Source organism: Balaenoptera acutorostrata, chromosome 16 (genome assembly GCF_949987535.1).
Source record: "Balaenoptera acutorostrata chromosome 16, mBalAcu1.1, whole genome shotgun sequence".
Taxonomy (NCBI): Eukaryota; Metazoa; Chordata; class Mammalia; order Artiodactyla; family Balaenopteridae; genus Balaenoptera; species Balaenoptera acutorostrata.
In genome coordinates, this window is record NC_080079.1 from 34194209 (window position 1) to 34215711 (window position 21503).

General features: G+C 39.3%; 1 protein-coding gene across 2 annotated transcripts in view; it reads left to right on the forward strand.

Moving 5' to 3' along the window:
- The first annotated feature begins 10335 nt into the window (after positions 1–10335).
- The window catches only part of LOC103021005 (protein FRA10AC1), a 40320-nt gene continuing 29152 nt past the window's right edge, over positions 10336–21503 (forward strand). Inside the window, exons 1-8 of one of the 2 annotated variants that reach the window (XM_007187477.2) lie at positions 10336–10554; positions 10652–10721; positions 12288–12364; positions 13708–13803; positions 13916–13961; positions 17469–17545; positions 18600–18683; positions 19277–19361. In XM_007187477.2, coding sequence (XP_007187539.1) covers positions 12288–12364; positions 13708–13803; positions 13916–13961; positions 17469–17545; positions 18600–18683; positions 19277–19361 — 465 coding nt within the window. In that variant the 5' untranslated portion in view covers positions 10336–10554; positions 10652–10721. The remainder of the gene's footprint in view (positions 10555–10651; positions 10722–12287; positions 12365–13707; positions 13804–13915; positions 13962–17468; positions 17546–18599; positions 18684–19276; positions 19362–21503) is intronic. The other variant, XM_007187478.2, reaches the window with a different exon arrangement.

A 21503-nucleotide genomic window follows, 5' to 3' on the forward strand; every position in this document is an offset into this window, starting at 1 on the left:
AGCAAAAGAGCTGATTATTTTACACAGTCACCCTAATGTGTGAATTCTCCCACTCATTTGCATCGTTAAAGCCATTTTTCTCTTTTTGTGGGTTCAACTGTTGTTTGCATGTTGACATTTCAGGTTTCACTTAGCAGATAGGGGGTATTTAGAGGAAAACTGGGACCAAAGAGGAAGGAGGGTGAGTTGGTTTGGGAGGGCTCCTTCTCTTCCCCTTGAAATTTTTTGAACCTGAGACTCAAAGGCAGCTGGGAGGGCAGGCTTTGGCCTTTCCGGCCTCCTGCACACCAGGGCAGCGGTAAACAGTAATTGCGGCTGCTGCAGACCTGTCCTAAAAGTACAGAGGGTGAGGACAGACTGCAGATCAGCTACTTGGCTGGCTTCCTGCCACACTCCACACTCGGAATGGCTGGCTTCTCTTCATCTTTCAAGTATCAGCTTAAATGTTCTCTTCCGAGAGATCAGTCCTGACCACCCTGCTTACGTAGGCCCCTCTGGGTGATTCGCTGTGCTGGCAGCTGTTTTCCTTCATTGCATTTATCGCAGTTTGTAATTATCCTACTTGTTTATTCATTTGTTCTTCCTGTCCCTGTTTGGACAGTAAAGCTCAAGAGGGCAGAGACTATTCAGCCTTGTTCCCCACTGTGCTTGTAGCATAATGCTGGCTCACAGTAAATATTCAGTGTTTGTAGCAGGAGTGGCTGGATAGCTACACCTCCACCACCTGGCACTTAATGACTAGTCCTTGAACTGAACTAACTAACTGCCCCCAGCAGCTATCCCAGTGCTGAAAGACTTGAGGCAGTTGGAGAGCAGCTTGTTCACCTCACTGCTGGGATAACGCTGGGAGTGGCCTGGGGTGGCATCAGGAAAATTTATGAAAGACTTTGAAAAAGGAAAATGGATTACTAGGTATCCTGTCTAGCACCCAGTCAAGTTATGAGACTTTCATTGTCTTTGAGCTATTTTATACAACTTTTTAAGTTGTATAAAACTGATAGCAATACAAATGAATCATGTCAATAGGGATGCAAATGAGTTTTGTCTAGTGGAGGTGCAATTGATTATTGCCCTGTGGATATTGATCAGTTTTGCATCCATTTGTAAATTCATATTAACTTTCCTGATTGCCTATATATGTGTGTTCTCTAAATTCTCCTTTGAACTGGGGGGTAACATCTTGCTGCTTGCCTCATGAATTAGGTAAGTAAAAATCTCTGATGTGCAGTAATTTTATATGTGTACAGGAGTCATGATTTTAGCCTTTTAAAAAAATTATCTTTTTAAATTGGATTTTATCGAAATCAAGAACTTTTGTGCATCAAAAAATACTATCAAGAAAGTGGAAAGACAACTTATAGGATGGAGAAAATATTTGCAAATTGTTTATCTGAAAAGAGACGAATATCTGGAATCTGTAAAGCATTAAAACTCAACAACAAAAAAACAAAAAACCCAATTCAAAAATAGGCAAAGGACTTAAATAGACAGTTCTCCAAAGAAGGTGTTAAATGGTGAATAAGCACATGAAAAGATGCTCAATATCATTAGTCATTGGGGAAATCAAATCAAAACTACAATGAGATACCACTTCACACCAATTAGGATGGCTGTAAAAAAAGAAAAGAAAAAAAAGGGGGGGAAATAACATGTTGGTGAGGATGTGGAGAAGGTAGGAATATTAAATGGTAGCTGTTGTGGAAAACAGATTGGTGGTTTCTCAAAGGTTAAGCAGAGAACTCCCATATGACCCAATAATTCTACTCCTAGGAATATATCAAAAGAATTGAAAGCAGGGGACTCGAACAGATATTTGTATACCAGTGTTCATAGCATTATTACTCACAGTAGCCAAAAGGTAAAAATGACCCGTGTCTGTCAACAGATGAATATGGATAAACAAAATGTGATATAGATAGATAGGTATGATGAATATTATTAAGCCATTAAAAAGGTATAAACTGGGGGCACATAAGCATGTAGATGGTCCTCTGAGCCATGGGAATGGCTGATAGAGTAGGGAGAGAAGAACACCCAGCCCCAACCCTGCAGAACATCAGAGCCTATGAAGGCATTGGCTGAAGAAGAGGAAAAACTTGAGTGTGGTATCATGGAAGACAAGACAGACTAGAGACCTTACTCCTGACATCTAGCATCTCACTGCCCAGTGACTTGGGGTCACTTCAGTGGCTGCTTAATTCTTGTCCTGTGAGAGGGCATCATCCACCAGATAATAATTCTGTTCATAAACAATATTTTAGACAGCACACTTTATTGTCAGAAATTGTGCAAAATATTTAATATAGGATGCATAAGGACATGCTCAAACAAAAAACAAATCTGGACTTAGCTGGGAGAGACGTTTTTCAAAAAAAATTTGCAAGGGTGGTAGAGGGACTCTTGTGATAGGAAAGGAGGGAGGATAATTGCAACAGGGAGAACCTGCAGGGGTCTCAAGGGTCGGGCAAATACAGGGTTTTTTTGCTTGCTTTTGGTCTTATTTTAATAGAGAGGCATGAACAGGGCTGGAAAGAACCAAATGTGGGAAATTTGAATGAAAGGGTGGCACGATCAGACTGTAGATCAGAGAATAATTTATGCTGAGCCCAGTCTGTTCTCTGTATGCTGGCTCAGGCTGATGGTGGGCCCAAGTTCAGGGGCTTGGAGGAAGGAAAGCAGCTCAACCGAAGTTTGGTTAACAAGCATTTCGATCCAGTTGATCAGTGGGGATGAGCAGTCCAGTTCATAATTTATGAGGCAAAGAATGGGAATTTGCGGGGGTCTGTGTGTAGCTTTGTCATAGGTTAAACAGGCGGCATCTGAGGCTTATCTAAGTCATATGGGAAAGAGTGGTTCTTTGCAATAGCTCTCTTCCAGATCACAAAAACTGGGAAATTCCTTTAATTGGCCCTGTTTTCCAGGAGCAAAGGGCTCAGGCAAAATTCAGCATTGTCACTGTGTGCTGGGATGTGAGTTCCATGCCCCCAGTCGGGGTGACACCCTGGGCCTCTCAGTTGGCATAGATATTCCTCTCCAGGGACTTACAGATTACCCCTTGCTGTGACCAGGCTGTGAGCCCCCTTTCCCAAGTGTTTATTTAAGTCTTTTGATTCCTTCCTTGAAGGAGTGTCCATGCCTGACTTACCAGGAGTCTGTTTTATTCTCAAGAATGCATCCAAAACAGGCTCAGAACCTCTGCTTGCAAACCACCACCGCCGAGGTGCAGTCCTGAGGTCGAAGGATTACCCCTTGGAAATCTGCCTCCCATGGGCTGAGTTCAGCTCACAGAAGTGCTTTGGCCCAAAGGGTGTTTTGCTTTAATTTTTAAACTTGAATTGGATGCCAATATTAAAAATCAGAATATTGAATCTAAAAATCCAGATTGCCAACTTCTCTAGAAAAATGGATTGCTCAGGGGCTTCCCTGGTGGCGCAGTGGTTGAGAATCTGCCTGCCAATGCAGGGGACACGGGTTCGAGCCCTGGTCTGGGAGGATCCCACATGTCGCGGAGCAACTAGACCCGTGAGCCACAATTACTGAGCCTGCGCTTCTGGAGCCTGTGCTCCGCAACAAGAGAGACCGCGATAGTGAGAGGCCCGCGCACCGCGATGAAGAGTGGCTCCCGCTCGCCGCAACTAGAGAAAGCCCTCGCACAGAAACGAAGACCCAACACAGCCATAAGTAAATAAATAAATAAATAAATAAATTTAAAAAAACAAAGAACAAAAAAAAAAAAAAGAAAAATGGATTGCTCTAACAATCCTGGCCTGCATTTCTATTGTATGCCTCCTATGCTATTGAACAAAATTCCTGACAATAAAGTATGCCATTGAGAAAGTTCTATTTACGGATCCCAGTATTACTTTGGGTGCTGTTGCTTTTATATGGCTGAAGTAAGGAAAGGCATGAGCCCTCCATCTCCTGTTTACCATTGTTCCTCAGAACCTATTCAGTCATTTAGCTTATCCCTCTGTGTTTAAGTGTTTCCATTTCCTACTACCAATTATCACCTTCAGTATCAGAACAGCTAGTCAAAAAGGTTTTAGTTTCAGAGAATGTGTTAATTAAGGCATCACTGAGGAAAATTGCTTACTATTTACATCTGGTTGCCTGACCACATAATAATGATATGTATCCTTAAATACACAACAGACCTACTTCACTGGACGTTTCACTTGACTATGCAACACGCTCTCTACACAGTTAACTTGTGTTCACAAACTGTGAAATCGTGTGATATGTATTCTTATGAAACCCTGTACGTATGTAATTAAATTTGACTTTCTCCTGGTAATCTGTCTCATGTCAATTTAATTCTTAGACCAGCCAGAAGAACTTAGATGGATAGAGGTTTTCTTTCCTCCTCTATAGCCTCGATGGGGGGAATTATGCCTTTTCCATGATTATAGGCCCAGCCAGCCCTTGAAGAAGGATCCAGAGTTACAGCAGCCAACATCTTTCATTATTATAATGTCTCCCCACTTTGCAGTTTCCTGAATGAGGCCTGAAATCTTGATACCCACAGATATTATATGACAAAAAATAAGTGCATCAGTTTTCCAGTGACATTTAGTATTCCTGGTCTCTGCTTCTCATCTCATTGACCTGGTAAGTGTCTCCCTATCTCTTAATCACAAGGCTCCTTCTCCACCACTGCCTCAGAGAGGCATTTTATAGACATCCTGTCTCTGTTCTCGCCTCCTGGGAGCAGGCCTAAAAATGACAGTCAATTCATTTGGCTAACTGGTATATTTCTGTCTCTCCACTTTGCTTCTCAACGTCCATCCAACCACAGTGTTCGTGCTCTGGCTGCCTCTTCCAGGCACTTACACAAGCGAGTGACCAACCTCTGACCAGATCGCAAAAGATAACAATTAGATTGTGTCTCTGTTCATGGGCTGAGCTGTACTACGGAGGTTGTGGAGCTGCCTTCTGCCAGATCCTGGCTTATAAATGTACAGGAAGTACAGCTGACCGTGCCAAGTGTTCGAGGCCTGGGCAATGTCAGTCCTTTGGGTGCTGACTAGAGTCTTTCTCAGCACTTACAGAGCCCCCGTCTGCCTCCATCTTGGTGCCTACAGGAAATTTGTCTTTGGCTATGCAAGCATTTATGTGGCATGAATTCTGAGACCCCAGGAAATCCCACCTATCTACTCCCTAACTTATTCTGCCATGCCTGAAATCACTTTAATCACCAACTCTCCCATTGATCAATTAGAGTCAAAGTTATAAAAACCTCTAGGAACAGTTAAATTTTGTAAATGTAAATTCTTTATTGACGCACAGCATACATACATAAAAGTACACAAATCATAGGTAGAAATGAACCACTCATGTAGTGAATACCAGGGTCAAGAAACAGAATATTGGGCTTCCCTGGTGGCGCAGTGGTTGGGAGTCCGCCTGCCAATGCAGGGGACAGGGGTTCGAGCCCTGGTCTGGGAAGATCCCACACGCTGCGGAGCAATGAAGCCCGTGCACCACAACTACTGAGCCTGCGCTCTAAAGCCCGTGAGCCACAACTATGGACGCCTGCATGCCTAGAGCCCGTGCTCCGCAACAAGAGAAGCCACCGCAATGAGAAGACCACACACTGCAACTAAGAGTGGCCCCTGCTCGCCGCAACTGGAGAAAGCACGCACGCAGCAAGGAAGAGCCAACGCAGCCAAAAATAAATAAATAAAATAAATTAAAAAAAAGAGAAAAGAAACAGAATATTACCATTTCCCCAGAAGCCCTGTCCTACCACGACCTTGTGCCCCCTTCCAGTCACCTCCTCTATACCCACCAGGGACGTCATTATCCTGACTTGTCACAGATAGATTACTTTTCCTTTTGTCTTTTATATGAATAGGATTGTGTCATATGTATTCTTTTGCATATACAATGCTTCTTTTGTTCAGCATTACATTGATGAGATTCATCTATGCTAATGCATATAGTTGTAGTTTGTCTGTTTTTATTGCTGTATAGTATTCCATTGTGTGAATAAGTCATAATTTATTTAACTATTCTAATGCTGCTGAACATTTGGGTTGCTTCCAGTTTTTGACTTATAAATAGTGCTAGTGCTTTCTAATTCAGGTCTTTTGATGAATATATGTTCACTTTTCTGTTGAAGGTATTCTGAGGAGTGGAATATATGAGACATAGAATATACCCACATTCAGCATTAGCAGATACTATTGAACACCTTTTCCAAGGTGATTGTACCAATTTACACTCCCATCAGCAGTATATAAGAGTTATAGTCATACCACATCTCCATCAGCACTAGATCTGTCTTTTCCAGTTAGCCATTCTTGTAGGTGTGTAATGGTGTGCATTGTGTTCTTAACTTTCATTTCTCTGATAACTAGTGAAGACAAGCCCTTTGTTTTATGTGCATTGGCTATTTGGACATCTTTTTTGTGAACTGCCTATTCAAGTCTTTAGCTAATTTTTCTATTGGGTTTCTGCCTTTTACTTATTTTTAAAGTTCTTCATATAATCTGACAATTTGTTAAATGTGTCTACTGCAATATTTTCTCCCACTATGTGACTTAAATTTTTTTCTTTTTTTTTTGGCCACCATGCGTGGCATGTGGGATCTTAGCTCCCTGACCAGGCATCGAACCCATGCCCCCTGCAGTGGAAGCATGGAGTCTTAACCACAGGACCACCAGGGAATTCCCCTTAACTTTTCATTTTTTAATAAAGTCTTTTAAATGAACTGAAGTCAGTAATTTATTTTTGTCCTTTATGGTTAGCCCTTTGTGTGTCCTATCTAAGAAAATTTCTCCTGCCCTAATGAAGAGATCATGGAATATCACGAAGAGGTTTTCCTGTGTTTTCTCTGAAGGTGACTAATATGTATGGTGTGAATCAAGTTAGGAATTGAGTTTTTTTTTTTTTTTTACCGTAATCTTAAATTGGCTCAGAACTATTTATTGAGAAGTCCATACTTAAACCTATGCCATTAATCATAGGATTATATAAGTGTGGATCTGTTTCTAGGCCATACTCAAGAAGAAGTTAATTGTTAAACTAAGTCACAAGAAATTCCTCAAGAAATGCTACTTTCCTCAAGTAGCATTTATTATATTCTTATTATGAACTATGCATCATTCTAGCCATTTTAGCTGCATTGTTTTGTTTTAAACCTCATAACCCACTATGAGATAGTTATTACTATTATCTCCATTTTATAGTTGAGGAAATAAAGACTTACTCAATTAAAAACTTGCCCAAGATCTCCTAGCTAGTAAGTGACAGAAACCTAACTTGATTGTGTGTCTGGCTGATTTTGAAGTGGAGTTCTTTATTATACTGTTTCTCAGAGCAGCATTTTTTTTTTCTGGTGGGGGGAAGGGTGGCGGGGAATAAGGGTGTGTGTGTGAGAGGAGGGTGATGGAGTGGAGTGGGGACCAACTTCCCTCACCCCCACCACATACCTATCATAGTATTTTGTTGCTTTATTTGAGTTATGTAACGTTGGTGTCCATGTAAATTTTCATATTCATTAAAATAGAACATCTTATAGATCGGGAAGCTGGTAAATGCCCTTGAGGGCATTATGCTAATTGTGATAAATCAGAGAAAGACAGCTACTGTATAATATCACCTATACGTTAAGTCCAAAAATTCAAATTCACAGAAACAGTCTAGGATGGTTGTTACCAGGGGCTGGGAGGGTTGGGAGACTGCATGGAGAAATGTTGGTCAAACAGACAAACTTCCAGTTATAAGATGAATAAGTTGGGGATCTGAAGTGTACAGCATGGTGATTACAGATAATACTGTATTATATATGTGAAAGTTGCTAAGAGAGTATATTTTAAATGTTTTCACCACAAAAATGTAATAGTATATATGTGAAGTGATGGAGGTGTTAGCTAACACCATGGTGGTAATCATTTTGCAATATGTAAGTGTATCAATTCAACACATTGTACACCTTAAACTTATGCAATGTTGTATGTCAGTATATCTCAGTAAAGCTGTGCCATTTACCAGGAACTTCATATATGATAGAATTTTTTTTTTCCTATATATTCGTTCTTTCTTACTAGTCAACCTTTGAGAGTAAGGAGTGACTTTTACATATTTGTAACCCTGATGATTATGACAGTGCTCTGTCCAGAGCAGGCCCCTAATAAATATTTGCAGTTTTTATAGTTGTTGAGCAGTAATTGCTAACTTGAGATTTCCTGATCAGGTAGGTTGCCTAGCCTGTATTAATTGTTTTTAGTTCAGATCATGTGATCTATCCCTAACATATATTTTCTATTTTCTCTCTTTCAATAACTGCTGCCTCAAAGGGAGAAATGCAAATCTTTGGCTGAATGATCTGGTAGCAACAGATCTGAAATTCTTAAAATGTTAGGACCAGAAGCTATTTCTCACACAGTTGATGAGTTAGAAAGAGAGAGAGAAAGAAAGAATATGGGGCTTCCCTGGTGGCGCAGTGGTTAAGAATCTGCCTGCCAATGCCAGGGGACACGGGTTCAAGCCCTTGTCCGGGAAGATCCCACATGCCGCGGAGCAGCTAACCCCGTGCGCCACAACTACTGAGCCTGCGCTCTCGAGCCCGCAAACCACAACTGCTGAGCCCGTGTGCCACAACTACTGAAGCCCATGTGCCTAGAGCCCGTGCTCTGCAACAAGAGAAGCCACTGCAATGAGAAGTCCACGCACCGCAAGGAAGAGTAGCCCCTGCTAGCCTCAACTGGAGAAAGCCCGCGCGCAGCAACAAAGACCCAACGCAGTCAAAATAAAAACAAATAAATATGTAAATTTAAAAAGAAAGAATTTGACAGAGAGCCACAGAGAGAAAACAGGGTCTTGTAGAGAAACAAGTATTCCCAGTTTCTAGACCCTCACCAGGCCTGTGGCTCTGAGTTCTGTGCTTCTATTTCTTACATGCAAAATGGGGCTAATAACACTGCATGCAGCACAGGCTTGTTGTAAGAGGAAAATGAAGCAACAGACAAAATATATCAAAAATGGTAGAAAATGCTATTAAAGGTCACATATTGGTAGAGAGGAAATTGAATACCAGGTACAAGTGTGTTTGGTTTTATCGATAATAAATAAAAGAACAGAATAGATATTTTAGATATTTACTAAAAAAGGAACTGCTTGACAAAATAATTCAACGTAGTATAATGTTAAATCGTGAGGCTTCCTACTGCTTTAAATATTTTAATAAACGTTTTTAACTGAAGGTTAATCTGATTGCATTTTGAAATAATTGAATTTACAATAATTTAACTTACAGATTTTTAAAGATCATATTTACTGCATTGGGTAAAGCAGGTTGTATCTATAATTTACCGTCAGGGGTAGAAGGAGGGCTTGAACTGGTAGATATTGTTATCTACTGTTTGGTGCAAAAGATGTAAAATGAGTGTTACGTGCTAAGGTTTTCACTAAAATGAGCCCGCTGTGAAAGTCAGTGGCGTGCCAGTTCAATTCAACAAATATTTAATTAGCGCTTGTGATTTCCAGGGAACCGTGTTGGGTACCGAGGAGGAAGCAAAGATGAATAGCATCAGCCAGAGGGAGACAAGACACGAACCCAGTAACTAGGCTGTAAAGCAGAATGGGGCATCATAATTTAGAAAAGGTAAAACACAGGGAGAACCTGGCAGAGCTTAAAATAATTTAACTTTTCCTGCCTGCATTTTTTTTCTTTTCTTTCCTTCTTTCTTTTTTTCTTTCTTTCTTTCTTTCTTTCTTTTTTTTAGTAACTATTGTGGCTCTCTTTTCACCTGTGCCAAGTCACTTGGCTGCAGAGGATTCGCGACCCTGTGAAATCGCCCCTATTCCCTCTTCAGCCTCTCCTCGCATCTTCGATGAGCTCCTCTGCCACCAGCACTGCTTTTGGAATGGCATCTACTGTGTGGGTGGTGAAGCGATGGAAAGCTATTTTTGTTCTAATTATGAGAACTGTTTTATTGGAGGGAGGGGGGCAGAGGGAGGAGAGGCAGATCGGAGACTGAGACGCTCAGCGACGTTGCTCCGAGGAGGCGTTTCTAAGGTTACTAGAAAGAGGACGGCAAGTGATATTCAGGCAGGGTTTTTTTCTAAAACGAAGTAAATTTTCAAACGAGGGGCGTGGGCTTAGTATGAGCTGTGCCACACGAGATTAGATGTTGGGCTTCCCAGAGGGTAATGGAAGAAGGCTCAGGAAAAAACCGAGCGCGGCGACTTCGGGAAAGCTGGGAACCTCCACCTTCCCTCCCGGCCCTGTTCTCCCTCGGCCTTTGTTTCCCGGGACTGTTTTGGCTGTAACACAAAGTCGGCGCGCCCGGGAACGGTGTCATTTAAGTGAGACGCGCGGCCGAGCCGGACCGGAAGCAGCGCCCAGCTGGGACCCGTAGGGAGAGGCGGGGAGCGCGCGGCGGCGGCCGTTGTGGCTCTGGAAGTGGTGGCGACAGTGGCGAGGCTACGCAGCCGGGGCGACGGGTCTGGTGCCGCAGCGGCTCGTTCAGGCCGTGCGTCGTCGCTGCAGACGCGGGCAGAGGAGGGAACAACGACTCAGCGGGAGCACTTGGCAGAGGAGGGGAAGGGGTGTGTGAGAGGGCCATGAGTGTTTGGGGTCGGGGAGAAGGATCTCGAAACTTGTTCCTCATATGCTACTAGTTGATTTTTTTTTTTTTAATGACAGATTCAGAAGACACCCCGCGTCTCCCTTATCGAATTTCTCTTGGTTCTTGTCAGTTGATTCGTAGCCTGAAGTGAGTGAGAACTTTTTAATGCAACTACTGAGTTCAGATGGGTATGGGATGGATGAGAAACAAACGAGACAGGGGGAACAAGGGTAGGAGGTGGTGTCCCAGGGTGTAGGAACATCATGACGGTAATAGTAGTTAAAATTGGGAGGGTTTTACTGTACCAGATGTTGTTCTAAAACTCTTTATATGCGGTAACTCATTTAATGCCCAGTTCTGTGATACCGGTACTTTCATTAGCCTCCCTTTATGGAGGGGGAAACAGGCTCCTAGAGGTTAAGGAGTGTGCCCAAAGAAAGACCTGAAACGTCTTTAATGCAGAGCCAGGATTTGCGTTCTGGCAGGCTGACCCCAGAGCTTATCTCTAAGCTACCCACAATGGTTCTCCCCCATCAGGATGTGAAGAAAGTGAGGACATAAGACAAGGAGTGAGAGGCTGGTATGGTTTGAACAGATGTGATAAAACAGCGGAAGTAAGGAGTTGACATGGTAAAAAGGTGTGAGATCCAGGTGTGTCTTAGTGAGGGTAGAGTTGAAAGTGGCCTAAACCTTCGCCTCAGCCTTGGCTAGGGCCGGCCTCTCTCAAACTCTGTGGGGCAGGGAAGAGAGATACACACCCATACACGTAAGTTTGAAAATGGAATTATGAAGATCACAGACTCATAGGATTTAAAGATTGTTTGATGTAGCCACCTTATTTAGCAGATACAGTCGAGTAATCCATCCATCTGCCATTAATGTATATCCCAAATTCTAGGTAATGCTGAAACCAGGAGCTGCTTTCTAACACAACTGAGTGACAATTGAGATCTTTCAGTATTTCTAAGAATTTTGATTTAAAAGTGAATAGGAACAAGATAAAGTTATCTAGAACAAAGGACAAGGTGGTTTACCTTGAAGAAACTGTTTCAAAGAAAAAGGAAATCTTCACGTATGTTGAAAGAAGATAGGAAAATTTTTATCAATTGATCGTGTACTGTTCACAAATCCATTAAGTCTAATGGAATACAGTAATCAAAATGTTAGCATATTCCAGAGAGTCAGTTTGTAGTAGTTGAGATCATGGGCTTAAGAATCAAGCAGATCTGCTTAGCTACGTATTTGCTTTGTATAATTGATTTACTTTGTCCTTGATTTCTTCATCTCTAAAATGAAGGTAATAGTTCCTAACTTGCAGAATTAGAAGCAGTGTTTGTAAAGAACCTAGCATAATGTCTGGAACAAAGTTGATAAATACCAGCAACCGTTATTACTCTGAATCAAATAAAAGTAAAGCATTGCTGAACCTTGTATGCAATGACATGGCAGCTTCTAGACCTGGTTTTAAATGGAAAGGTCAAAGAGTAATCTCCCTTGTTGGTAATTAAAGTGAAAACATTGATTCATTTTCTGAAGGGTAAGTTTGTTACTTCAAAGTGATTGAAAGTTTTAGATGGCTAGATAACCCCTGATATGCCCACCACAATCCTTTAAAGCTGTTGTGGCTTTTAAAGATAACTTATTTTTGAACTATTCTGTTTCCTGAACTATGGGCAATTTAGGTTCTAAGTAACTGACTGTACTTCTTTACAGATGCATGGTCATGGAGGCTATGACTCTGATTTTAGTGATGATGAACACTATGGAGAATCTAGCAAAAGGAAAAAAAAGTAAGTAATTTTTTATTGATCTATGTTTCCGATCCTTTCTAAATTGAGATGAGGTATAAATAATATTTAAAGTTTTTGCATTGTGTTTACATGTGAAGACAACGATGCTCTACTGAATGAATTTTTGTTTATTAAACTATAATGAATTGACTCAAAAATTTGAGAACAGTTATGTAAAAGATAAGAAAGTAATGTTTATGCTGTGAAGGGATTTATGGACAGGGAAGCATAAGGGAAAAAAGGAAATCAGTTAAAGCTCTTAGATTTCTCTGTTGCATCTATTTTTCATTCAACTGTCAAGGACCCTACTTGCAACTGTCATAGCTAAGAAGGGGCTTGGTTGGTTGTCCCTTTGCTAGTACCTGACTTCAAAATGAGGTTACTGTGGAGGATGAGATTGTGATGCAGCACAATTCTTAGGATTTTGTGAATGAGCAGACTAAGTGGCCAGAGGAAGGAGTTCATGGAAGTCTTTATTGAATGGAAGAGGTAAGAACTCTTAGCAGATAAAGCCTGAGCCTTACAAGGAGGCCATATCGTGGTGGAGTGCCTGTGTTTAGGGAGGGGCATTGTTTTCAGCCTTCAGTGCTTAGAAACTTGATTTTATCCATTAACTTAGGAGTGGTTGACTGATTCATGTTAACCAAACTTATAAAAGTTGGTTTATTATTTGACACTGAAAACAATATGTAAGCATACTAGTTGGGACTGAACATTTTTGTTGGGTACTCAGTCTTCATGGATAACCAAAAGAATAGAAATAATTATATAATAAATTACATTTTTATGTAATGAAATGAAATTAAAATGCTTTACATTTTCAAGGTTTTTCATTCAAAAATATTACTTTGTAAGAATAGAATTTGAGCCAATCTAGTTGGATAGTCTTGTGTGCTCTAGGATTATATCTATTTACGTAACTAGGGCTGATCACCTATAGTCTATATATCATCTATAATCAGCCCTTCTTTTTCCATGTTATCAGTTACTGAAAGCTTTGTTATCTCTACTTTACAAACAAGGAAATTGTGGCACAAAAAGATTAAGTAATTTAAGATTAAGATAATTAATGACAGAGCCAAAATTTGAACCAAGGACCCCAGGTGGTGTGACACCAGAACCCATGCATTTGTTAGTCTCGTCTTCTCCATTTTATAGGTATTAAATAAAGTTAAGATATTAATTAAGCTATTAAAGGAGATGTAAAATATCTCATTAAAGATCAGTGAGTCTTTAAGAGTTGAATTCTTTAAAACATGTTCCAATTATGAAAATAATAAAGAAATAGGAAACACTCTGAGAAAAATGAACTCTTCTAATAATTTTTCTTCTTAACAAACCAGGACAGTTGAAGATGATTTACTGCTCAAAAAGCCATTTCAGAAGGAAAAACATGGAAAGGTGGTCCATAAACAAGTTGCAGCAGAATTGCTGGATAGGTATGGTACTTCAATGTACATTACTTTTTTTTGGTTTGAGATGTTGGTGATTTGATTATATTAATTAAATATAGACATTTGAATTTGCTTGAAATAAAATTTTTCTTAACAGAGAAGAAGCAAGAAATAGAAGGTTTCATCTCATAGCTATGGATGCTGTATCCTTTTACATTTCTAGATTTTGTAACTAATACAATTTTTTAAATCTATTTTATTTCATAAAATCTTGTGAAGTCAGATAGACAAATTTTATATTTAAAGATAAGTGTTTATTGATATGGAATTTTGCCATTTATACTTCTGAGTACAATTCTCTTTTACTAATATATAAGAAAGATTTAGAGGCAAAAAATAATAAAAAACATATTACTAATCTTCTATAAATAGGTTTACAAAGTCCATGTACTTGCAGATATTTTTTCCAATCGATTTTTGTCAAGCTGTCAACATTTCTAATTTTTATACTATTATCTTCAGTCTCATTTTAACTCTTACTCTTTTCCTACCTGGTTCTTGGCTATTTAATGTCTTGGTAAAACTGTGTTTAATAATAGGTCTGTTTGATCATTAGAGAAATGCAAATCAAAACCACAATGAGGTATCGCCTCACACTGGTCAGAATGGCCATCATCAAAAAATCTACAAGCAATAAATGCTGGAGAGGGTGTGGAGAAAAGGGAACCCTCTTGCACTGTTGGTGGGAATGTAAATTAATACAGCCACCATGGAGGTTCCTTAAAAAACTAAAAATAGAATTACCATATGACCCAGCAATCCCACTCCTGGGCATATGCCCTGATAAAACCATAATTCAAAAAGAGTCATGTACCACAATGTTCATTGCAGCACTGTTTACAATAGCCAGGACATGGAAGCAACCTAAGTGTCCATTGACAGATGAATGGATAAAGAAGATGTGGCACATACATACAATGGAGTATTACTCAGCCATAAAAAGAAACAAAATTGAGTTATTTGTAGTGAGGTGGATGGACCTAGAGTCTGTCATACAGAGTGAAGTAAGTGAGAAAGAGAAAAACAAATACCGTATGCTAACACATATATATGGAATCTAAAAAAAAAAAAAAAGGTTCTGATGAACGTAGGGGCAGGACAGGAATAAAGACACAGACTAGAGAATGGACTTGAGGACATGGGCTGGGGGAAGGGTAAGCTGGGACAAAGTGAGAGAGTGGCATGGACATATATACACTACCAAATGTAAAATAGATAGCTAGTGGGAAGCAGCTGCATAGCACAGGGAGACCAGCTCGGTGCTTTGTGACCACCTAGAGGGGTGGCATAGGGAGGGTGGGAGGGAGACGCAAGAGGGAGGAGATAATGGGGATATATGTGTACATAGAGCTTATTCACTTTGTTATACAGCAGAAACTAACAGAACATTGTAAAGCAATTATATTCCAGTAAAGATGTTAGAAAAAATAAAAATGAAAAAAAAAAATAGGTCTGTTTGTGGACTGTCTGAGGCCTGCGGTGGCTTCAGCTTTCAGGCGTGAATTGGGGCTCTCTTTAAGTTACACCTTGTTTCTCTGTGATAGCCATCTCTCAGCTCAATTTTTTGGTAAGACTGTGGCTTATTACATAAGCCGCTACCACTGACCATCCATATTACTGTTGGGAATATTGGAGAGTGAAAGTATTTCTGGGTATTTATTACTGTGGTCAGGATAGGGAGAAGGGGACGATGTCAATTAGATATACCCACTATCCTGTGGTCACCACTTTCACTTTATTGTTCCTGATCCTTTTCTTTAAGTTATAGAAGTTCTCTTGTCACCAATTTATTTATTCCTCTTATCTCCTAACCCAATAGCTTAGCTTTCCCATGGATCTCATCTGCTGCTGCTCCTTTAGCATTTCAACATCTGCTCCTCCTCCTATTACACCACTCAGTTGGGGGTGTTAGGGCATCTAGTTACAGCCTGGTGAGGGTGAAAGTCTAGATCCCCTTTTCTTGCATGGCTGGAGGTGGGGCCATAGATTTTCTGGAGTGTTTGGCTGGAATAGAGTAGTTACTGCCTAAAAGTTATCCTTCCTGTTAGGCTGCCTCTCTCCTGATTATTTTGTTAGAGGGAACAGACTTTTGTTGGGACTTCTTTTGTCTCTGCTTGTAGGTATTTCCAGCTATCTAGCTTCTTCACCTCCAAGTCTGGCATTTATTAAGCAAAAAGAAAACCTGGGGAACTCAGGACCATGTCATACCATGGGTCCTGAGGTCCATAGCTGGTCTGCCTTCTTCTCTCTATCTTTCAGAGTCTTCTTATGTTTGTTTTATATATAATTTCCAAGGTTTTTAGTTCTCAGTGGGAGGAATAGGGAGAAGTGCAGTTGACCCTTGAAAAACACAGGGTTTGAACTGTGAGGGTCCACTTATACAAGGATTTTAATTTTACTGTATTACTTGTGTAAATATGGGTATTTATTTTACTGTAGTACTAACGATCTGCAGTTGGTTGAATCTACAGATGCAGAGGGCTGATTATACATTATGTGCAGGTTTTGGACAATGAGGAGGGTGGGTGTTCTGTCCACCCTGTTCAGGGATCAACTGTACATCTTTGCTCCATCTTCCAGGAAGCAAAGTCCCACCTACCACCTGTTTTTGTAAATAAAAGTTTTATTGGAACACAGCTGTGCTCATTCATTTAGGTGTTACCTGTGCCTACTTTCATGCTAAAGTGGCAGAGTTGAGTAGTTTTAACAGAGACCGTATGGCCTGCATATTTACTATTTACAGGAAAAGTTTTCTGACTTGAGCTCTTGAAAGATTTAAGTGACTTGCCGGTGTCACATGACCAGTTTGTGATAGACCAAGAGCTAGAACCCAGATCTCTGGGTATGTGGCTTTTCTCTTTTTTCTTTTCTGAAATGTTAATTGCTTTGTTGCTCGTTTCAGAATTATGTTTTGATTCGCTATTCTGTTAGAACACGTTGTGATCAATTAAATAACTGTTTGTCTTTAATATAATAGGCTGTAGTCACAGACAATATTATGTCCGTTCTGTTATGTGTGTGTTCAGCTCTAGAGAGAGTACCATGGAGCTTTTTAAAACAAGTAAAATGCTCATGTGTCTTGTTGTATTGCACTGAAAATAAACATGACTGTAGTTTCTTTGAATATTAAAAGAGAGTATAAAAAAATAACGTGACTTCTTATATTTACTTCTTTTTGAAAGCCTCGTGTTAGGATTTAATTTAATAAAAGTTACATCTTCTATTTTGGAGGCTTTATTGTTACTGAAATAGCTAAATTATATTTTATAATGAAGAAAAATTCTACTCCTCACCTTTAACTTTAGAAACTATAATTTGTTTTTCATATTTTGATGATTAAAATGAGTGGTGGTGTGAGGCTGTATATAGGAAGCTGTCCTTCTCCCCAGAGAGTTATTGCTTGAAAATGTTCAAAACAATATATTCATTAGAAAGTGAAAGCCCCTCTACTGTACCGTGTTCACTCTTAACAGTTTAATATTTATCCTTTTAGATCTTTTTTTAATTTATAAGCATGGATAGCATATATTTGTGTATTTTTAAAAAACTAAATAGACTCATACTATGCTTTTTTTTTCCCTACTCACTAATATGTCATTGATACCCAACTACTCCTGAACAAGTAAAATCCTTAATTTTTTGCATTTCAGTATCAAAGGCATACAAAGTTTGTAAATGACTATATTTTATACTATGGTGGCAAAAAAGAAGACTTCAGGCGATTGGGGTAAGTGTCATAAAGTTTATTTTACATAATGGGAGGTAGGTATGGGTGTCTTTGAAGACTCACAGCTACTGTATCTTCTGATTCTGTCATTTTCTCCTGCTTTCCATTCCAGTTTTGTTGTTATAAGGTGGAGAGGCCATTCGAAGCTTCTAGCTAAGCAACTCATCATGAACCCCATTTCTCTGGCAACAGGCCTCAGGCAGCCTGCTGATCCTGGCAATAACAGGATTATGTGAGGAATACTCACGTGCCTGATTATGCAGTGATTTTTTTTTTTCCCCCACAAGGATCTTTGAAATAATGAACTTTTTAGACCTCAGGTTTGGGATTGCTTTTTAAAAGATAGGGCAAACAAGAGACCTCACTCTAATTATTTCCCACACATGAAATTCCTTCTTATATCTGAGGCTCTTCTGTCAGAGCCTCTTGGTTTTGTGTGGGTTTTCTTCTCTTTACTTAATGATTTTCCGAGTTGATAGTGCCCTGAAAAACTTTATACCAGCTCATCAGCCCTAAACTTAGCTCTCCTCTGAATTTAGCCTGTATTTCTCAACAATCTCTTGTTCTGTCCCCAATCTGTTATCATCTTGAAAAATCATCTCCTTCAGTTCTCTTCCTTCCTTACTCAGTCTTCCTAGGAAGCTGTAGTAAAATGAGGTGTGGAAAAATTCTTTATATATTTTTAAAATTAGATCACAGTAGGATGGTGTTACTTATTTTAGATTCTGAAACTTATTTTCATTCATCTTCCTTATCCATTTAGTGTTTATTCAGATTTCTCATCCTAGTTTTGGTAATTTAGCACCCTTTGTATAATTGAACCAGCGCTAGAGATGGGTGGATTCCTTATCTATTTGTTTCTGTAGCAGCACTGTTTATAACTGCCTTTTGAAAATACTGAAATACTTTTTATAAATATACATACATACATACATATAAAACTGTCTTTGTGTATCTTATTTTTACTCAGGTGCCCAAAAATCTCACACACTGTTTAACTTAAATTTGACTAATTTTGTTTTCATATTGAATTTGAAATTGTTTTATTTTTCAGGGAAAATGACAAGATAGACATGGACGTTATACGAGAAAATCACAGATTCCTATGGAATGAGGAGGATGAAATGGACATGAATTGGTAATTGTACATGTGTGAGACATAATGCATCAAATGCTATAGTCCTGTCTCTCCTGCTCCCTGAGTGTTTTCTTGTTTTGTCACCTGTCCAAAGCATTTGGCCCCTGCATGGAACAGTTCTGAATCGAGAACATAAAACCGTGCCTCAGATTATTGAATCTGGTTTGATTCTTTTGGTAATTTTTAACAATTTTAACTGACTTCTCATTGCTTGACTTTGTCTTTAAAAAATAATTTATAAAATTTTTACAATATTATTTGTTGTCTTGTAGTACGCTTCTTTTTAAATTTTAAAAATATTTTGGGAAAACGTAAAACCTGAAAATGGTTTTAAAAATTCAAACGTTACAGAGGGTAAAAAGTGAAGAGTCAGTCTCCTTCTCATCTTTGACTATTAGTCTTCCAGCTTCCCTCCCTAGAGACCCACTATTAATAGTTAATATTCAGATATTCTATGCACATGTAAGTAATAGACCTCTTTTAAAACATTAATGTTTATATCATATGCGTTATTTATTTGACATTGCCTCCAAGTAGCAAACAATGGTTGAATTTCTAAATGTGTAAGATTTATATTTTTTTAATGAATCTAGGGAGAAGAGACTTGCAAAGAAATACTATGATAAATTATTCAAGGAATACTGCGTAGCAGATCTCACCAGATACAAAGAAAATAAGGTATGCCTTCCAAATATTTATAGAAGAAAGTTCTTATTCACATACAGTATTACTTTTTAATATACTGTTGTGCCCTGTATTATTCTTTTGAGATGCTAATTCAATTCTAAGTTGTCCTCCATCTATGAAGTATCAATTGGACCATTTAACCTCGATAGCTGTGGAATTTACAAAGGGCCCCGAAGTCAAGGGTGCCTCTTTGTGAGATGAGACATGAAAAGTCTAAAATGAAACACAGGTGGCTACTGAATCTTGTTTTATCCTGACTCTAATCCAGAGCCTCTAGTGGTTATGATTTGACCCTTTGAATGATGTCTTCTTTCACAAATGATGTTTGAAATTGATAGGCTTTTTTTTCAAATGGATTACCATATAAAGAGGCAGATGCACATCTTCTGTTATGTAAATGTCTATTCTAGTAAAATTAGCTCTTATCAGTGCCAATTAGTAATGGCAAATTTCCCTTCCCGCTTTACATCTTACTTTAGTTAATTTTTTTTTTAATTTTTATTTATTTTTGGCTGCATTGGGTCTTCGTTGCTGCATGCAGGCTTTCCCTAGTTGTGGCGAATGGGGGCTACTCTTCGTTGTGGTGCACAGGCTTCTCATTGCGGTGGCTTCTCTTGTTGCTGAGCATGGGCTCTAGGCGCATGGGCTTCAGTAGTTGCAGCATGCAGGCTCAGTAGTTGCAGCACATGGGCCCTAGAGCACATGAGCTTCAGTAGTTGCAGTGCGTGAGCTCAGTAGTTGCGGCGCGCAAGCTCTAGGGCGCGTGGGCTTCAGTAGTTGTGGCATGCGGGCTCAGTAGTTGTGGCGCACGGGCTCTAGAGCGCAGGCTTGGTAGTTGTGGCGCATGGGCTTAGTTGCTCCGCAGCATGTGGGATCTTCCTGGACTAGGGATCGAACCCATGTCCCCTGCATTGGCAGGCGGATTCTTAACCACTGCGCCACCAGGGAAGTCCTATTTTAGTTAATATTAAAGTGATTTTAAAAAAATAGAAGTAGAGATGATTTACAATATTGTGTTTCAGGTGTATAGCAAAGTGATTTGGTTATATATATTTTTTCCCTTTTTTTGATTCTTTTCCATCATAGGTTATTACAAGATATTAAATATAGTTCCCTGTGCTACCCAGTAAATCCTTGTTGTTTATATTATTTACGGTATTGCGTATCTGTAATCTCATACTCATAATTTATCCCTCCCCCCATATTTCCCTTTGGTAACCATACATTTGTTTACTGTGTCTGTGAGTCTGTTTCTGTTTTATAAATAAGTTCATTTGTACTATTTTTAGATATCCGCCTATAAGTGATATCATATAATACTTCTCTTTCTCTGTCTGTTTTACTTAGTATGATCATTTCTAGGTCCATCTATGTTGCTGCAAATGGCATTATTTCATTCTTTTTTATGGCTAAGTAATATTCTGTTGTATATATATACCACATCTTCTTTATCCATTCATCTGTTGATGGACATTTAGGTTGCTTCCATGTCTTGGCTATTGTAAATAGTGCTGCTGTGAATGTTGGGGTGTGTGTATCTTTTTTGAATTAGAGTTGTCGTCTTTTCCAGATACATGCCCAGGAGTGGGATTGCTGGATCATATAGTAACTTTATTTTTAGTTTTTTAAGGAACCTCCATACTCCATACTGTTCTTCCACAGTGACTGCACCAATTTACATTCCCAACAACAGTGTAGGAGGGTTCCCTTTTCTCCACACCTTCTCCAGCATTTATTATTTGTATACTTTTTGATGATAGCCATTCTGACTGGTGTGAGGTGATACCTCATTGTAGTTTTGATTTGTATTTCTCTAATAACTAGCAATGTTGAGCATCTTTTCATATGCCTGTTGGCCATCTGGATGTCTACTTTGGAGAAATGTCTATTTAGGTCTTCTGCCCATTTTTTGATTGAGTTTTTTGGGTTTTTTTATATTGAGCTGTGTGAGCTGTTTGTATATTTTGGAAATTAAGCCCTTGTTGGTCTCATAATTGGCAAATATTTTCTCCCATTCCATAGGTTGTCTTTTCATTTTGTTTATGGTTTCCTTTGCTATGCAAAAGCTTTTAAGTTTCATTAGGTCCCATGTGTTTATTTTTGCTTTTATTTCTTTTGCCTTGTGAGACTGAC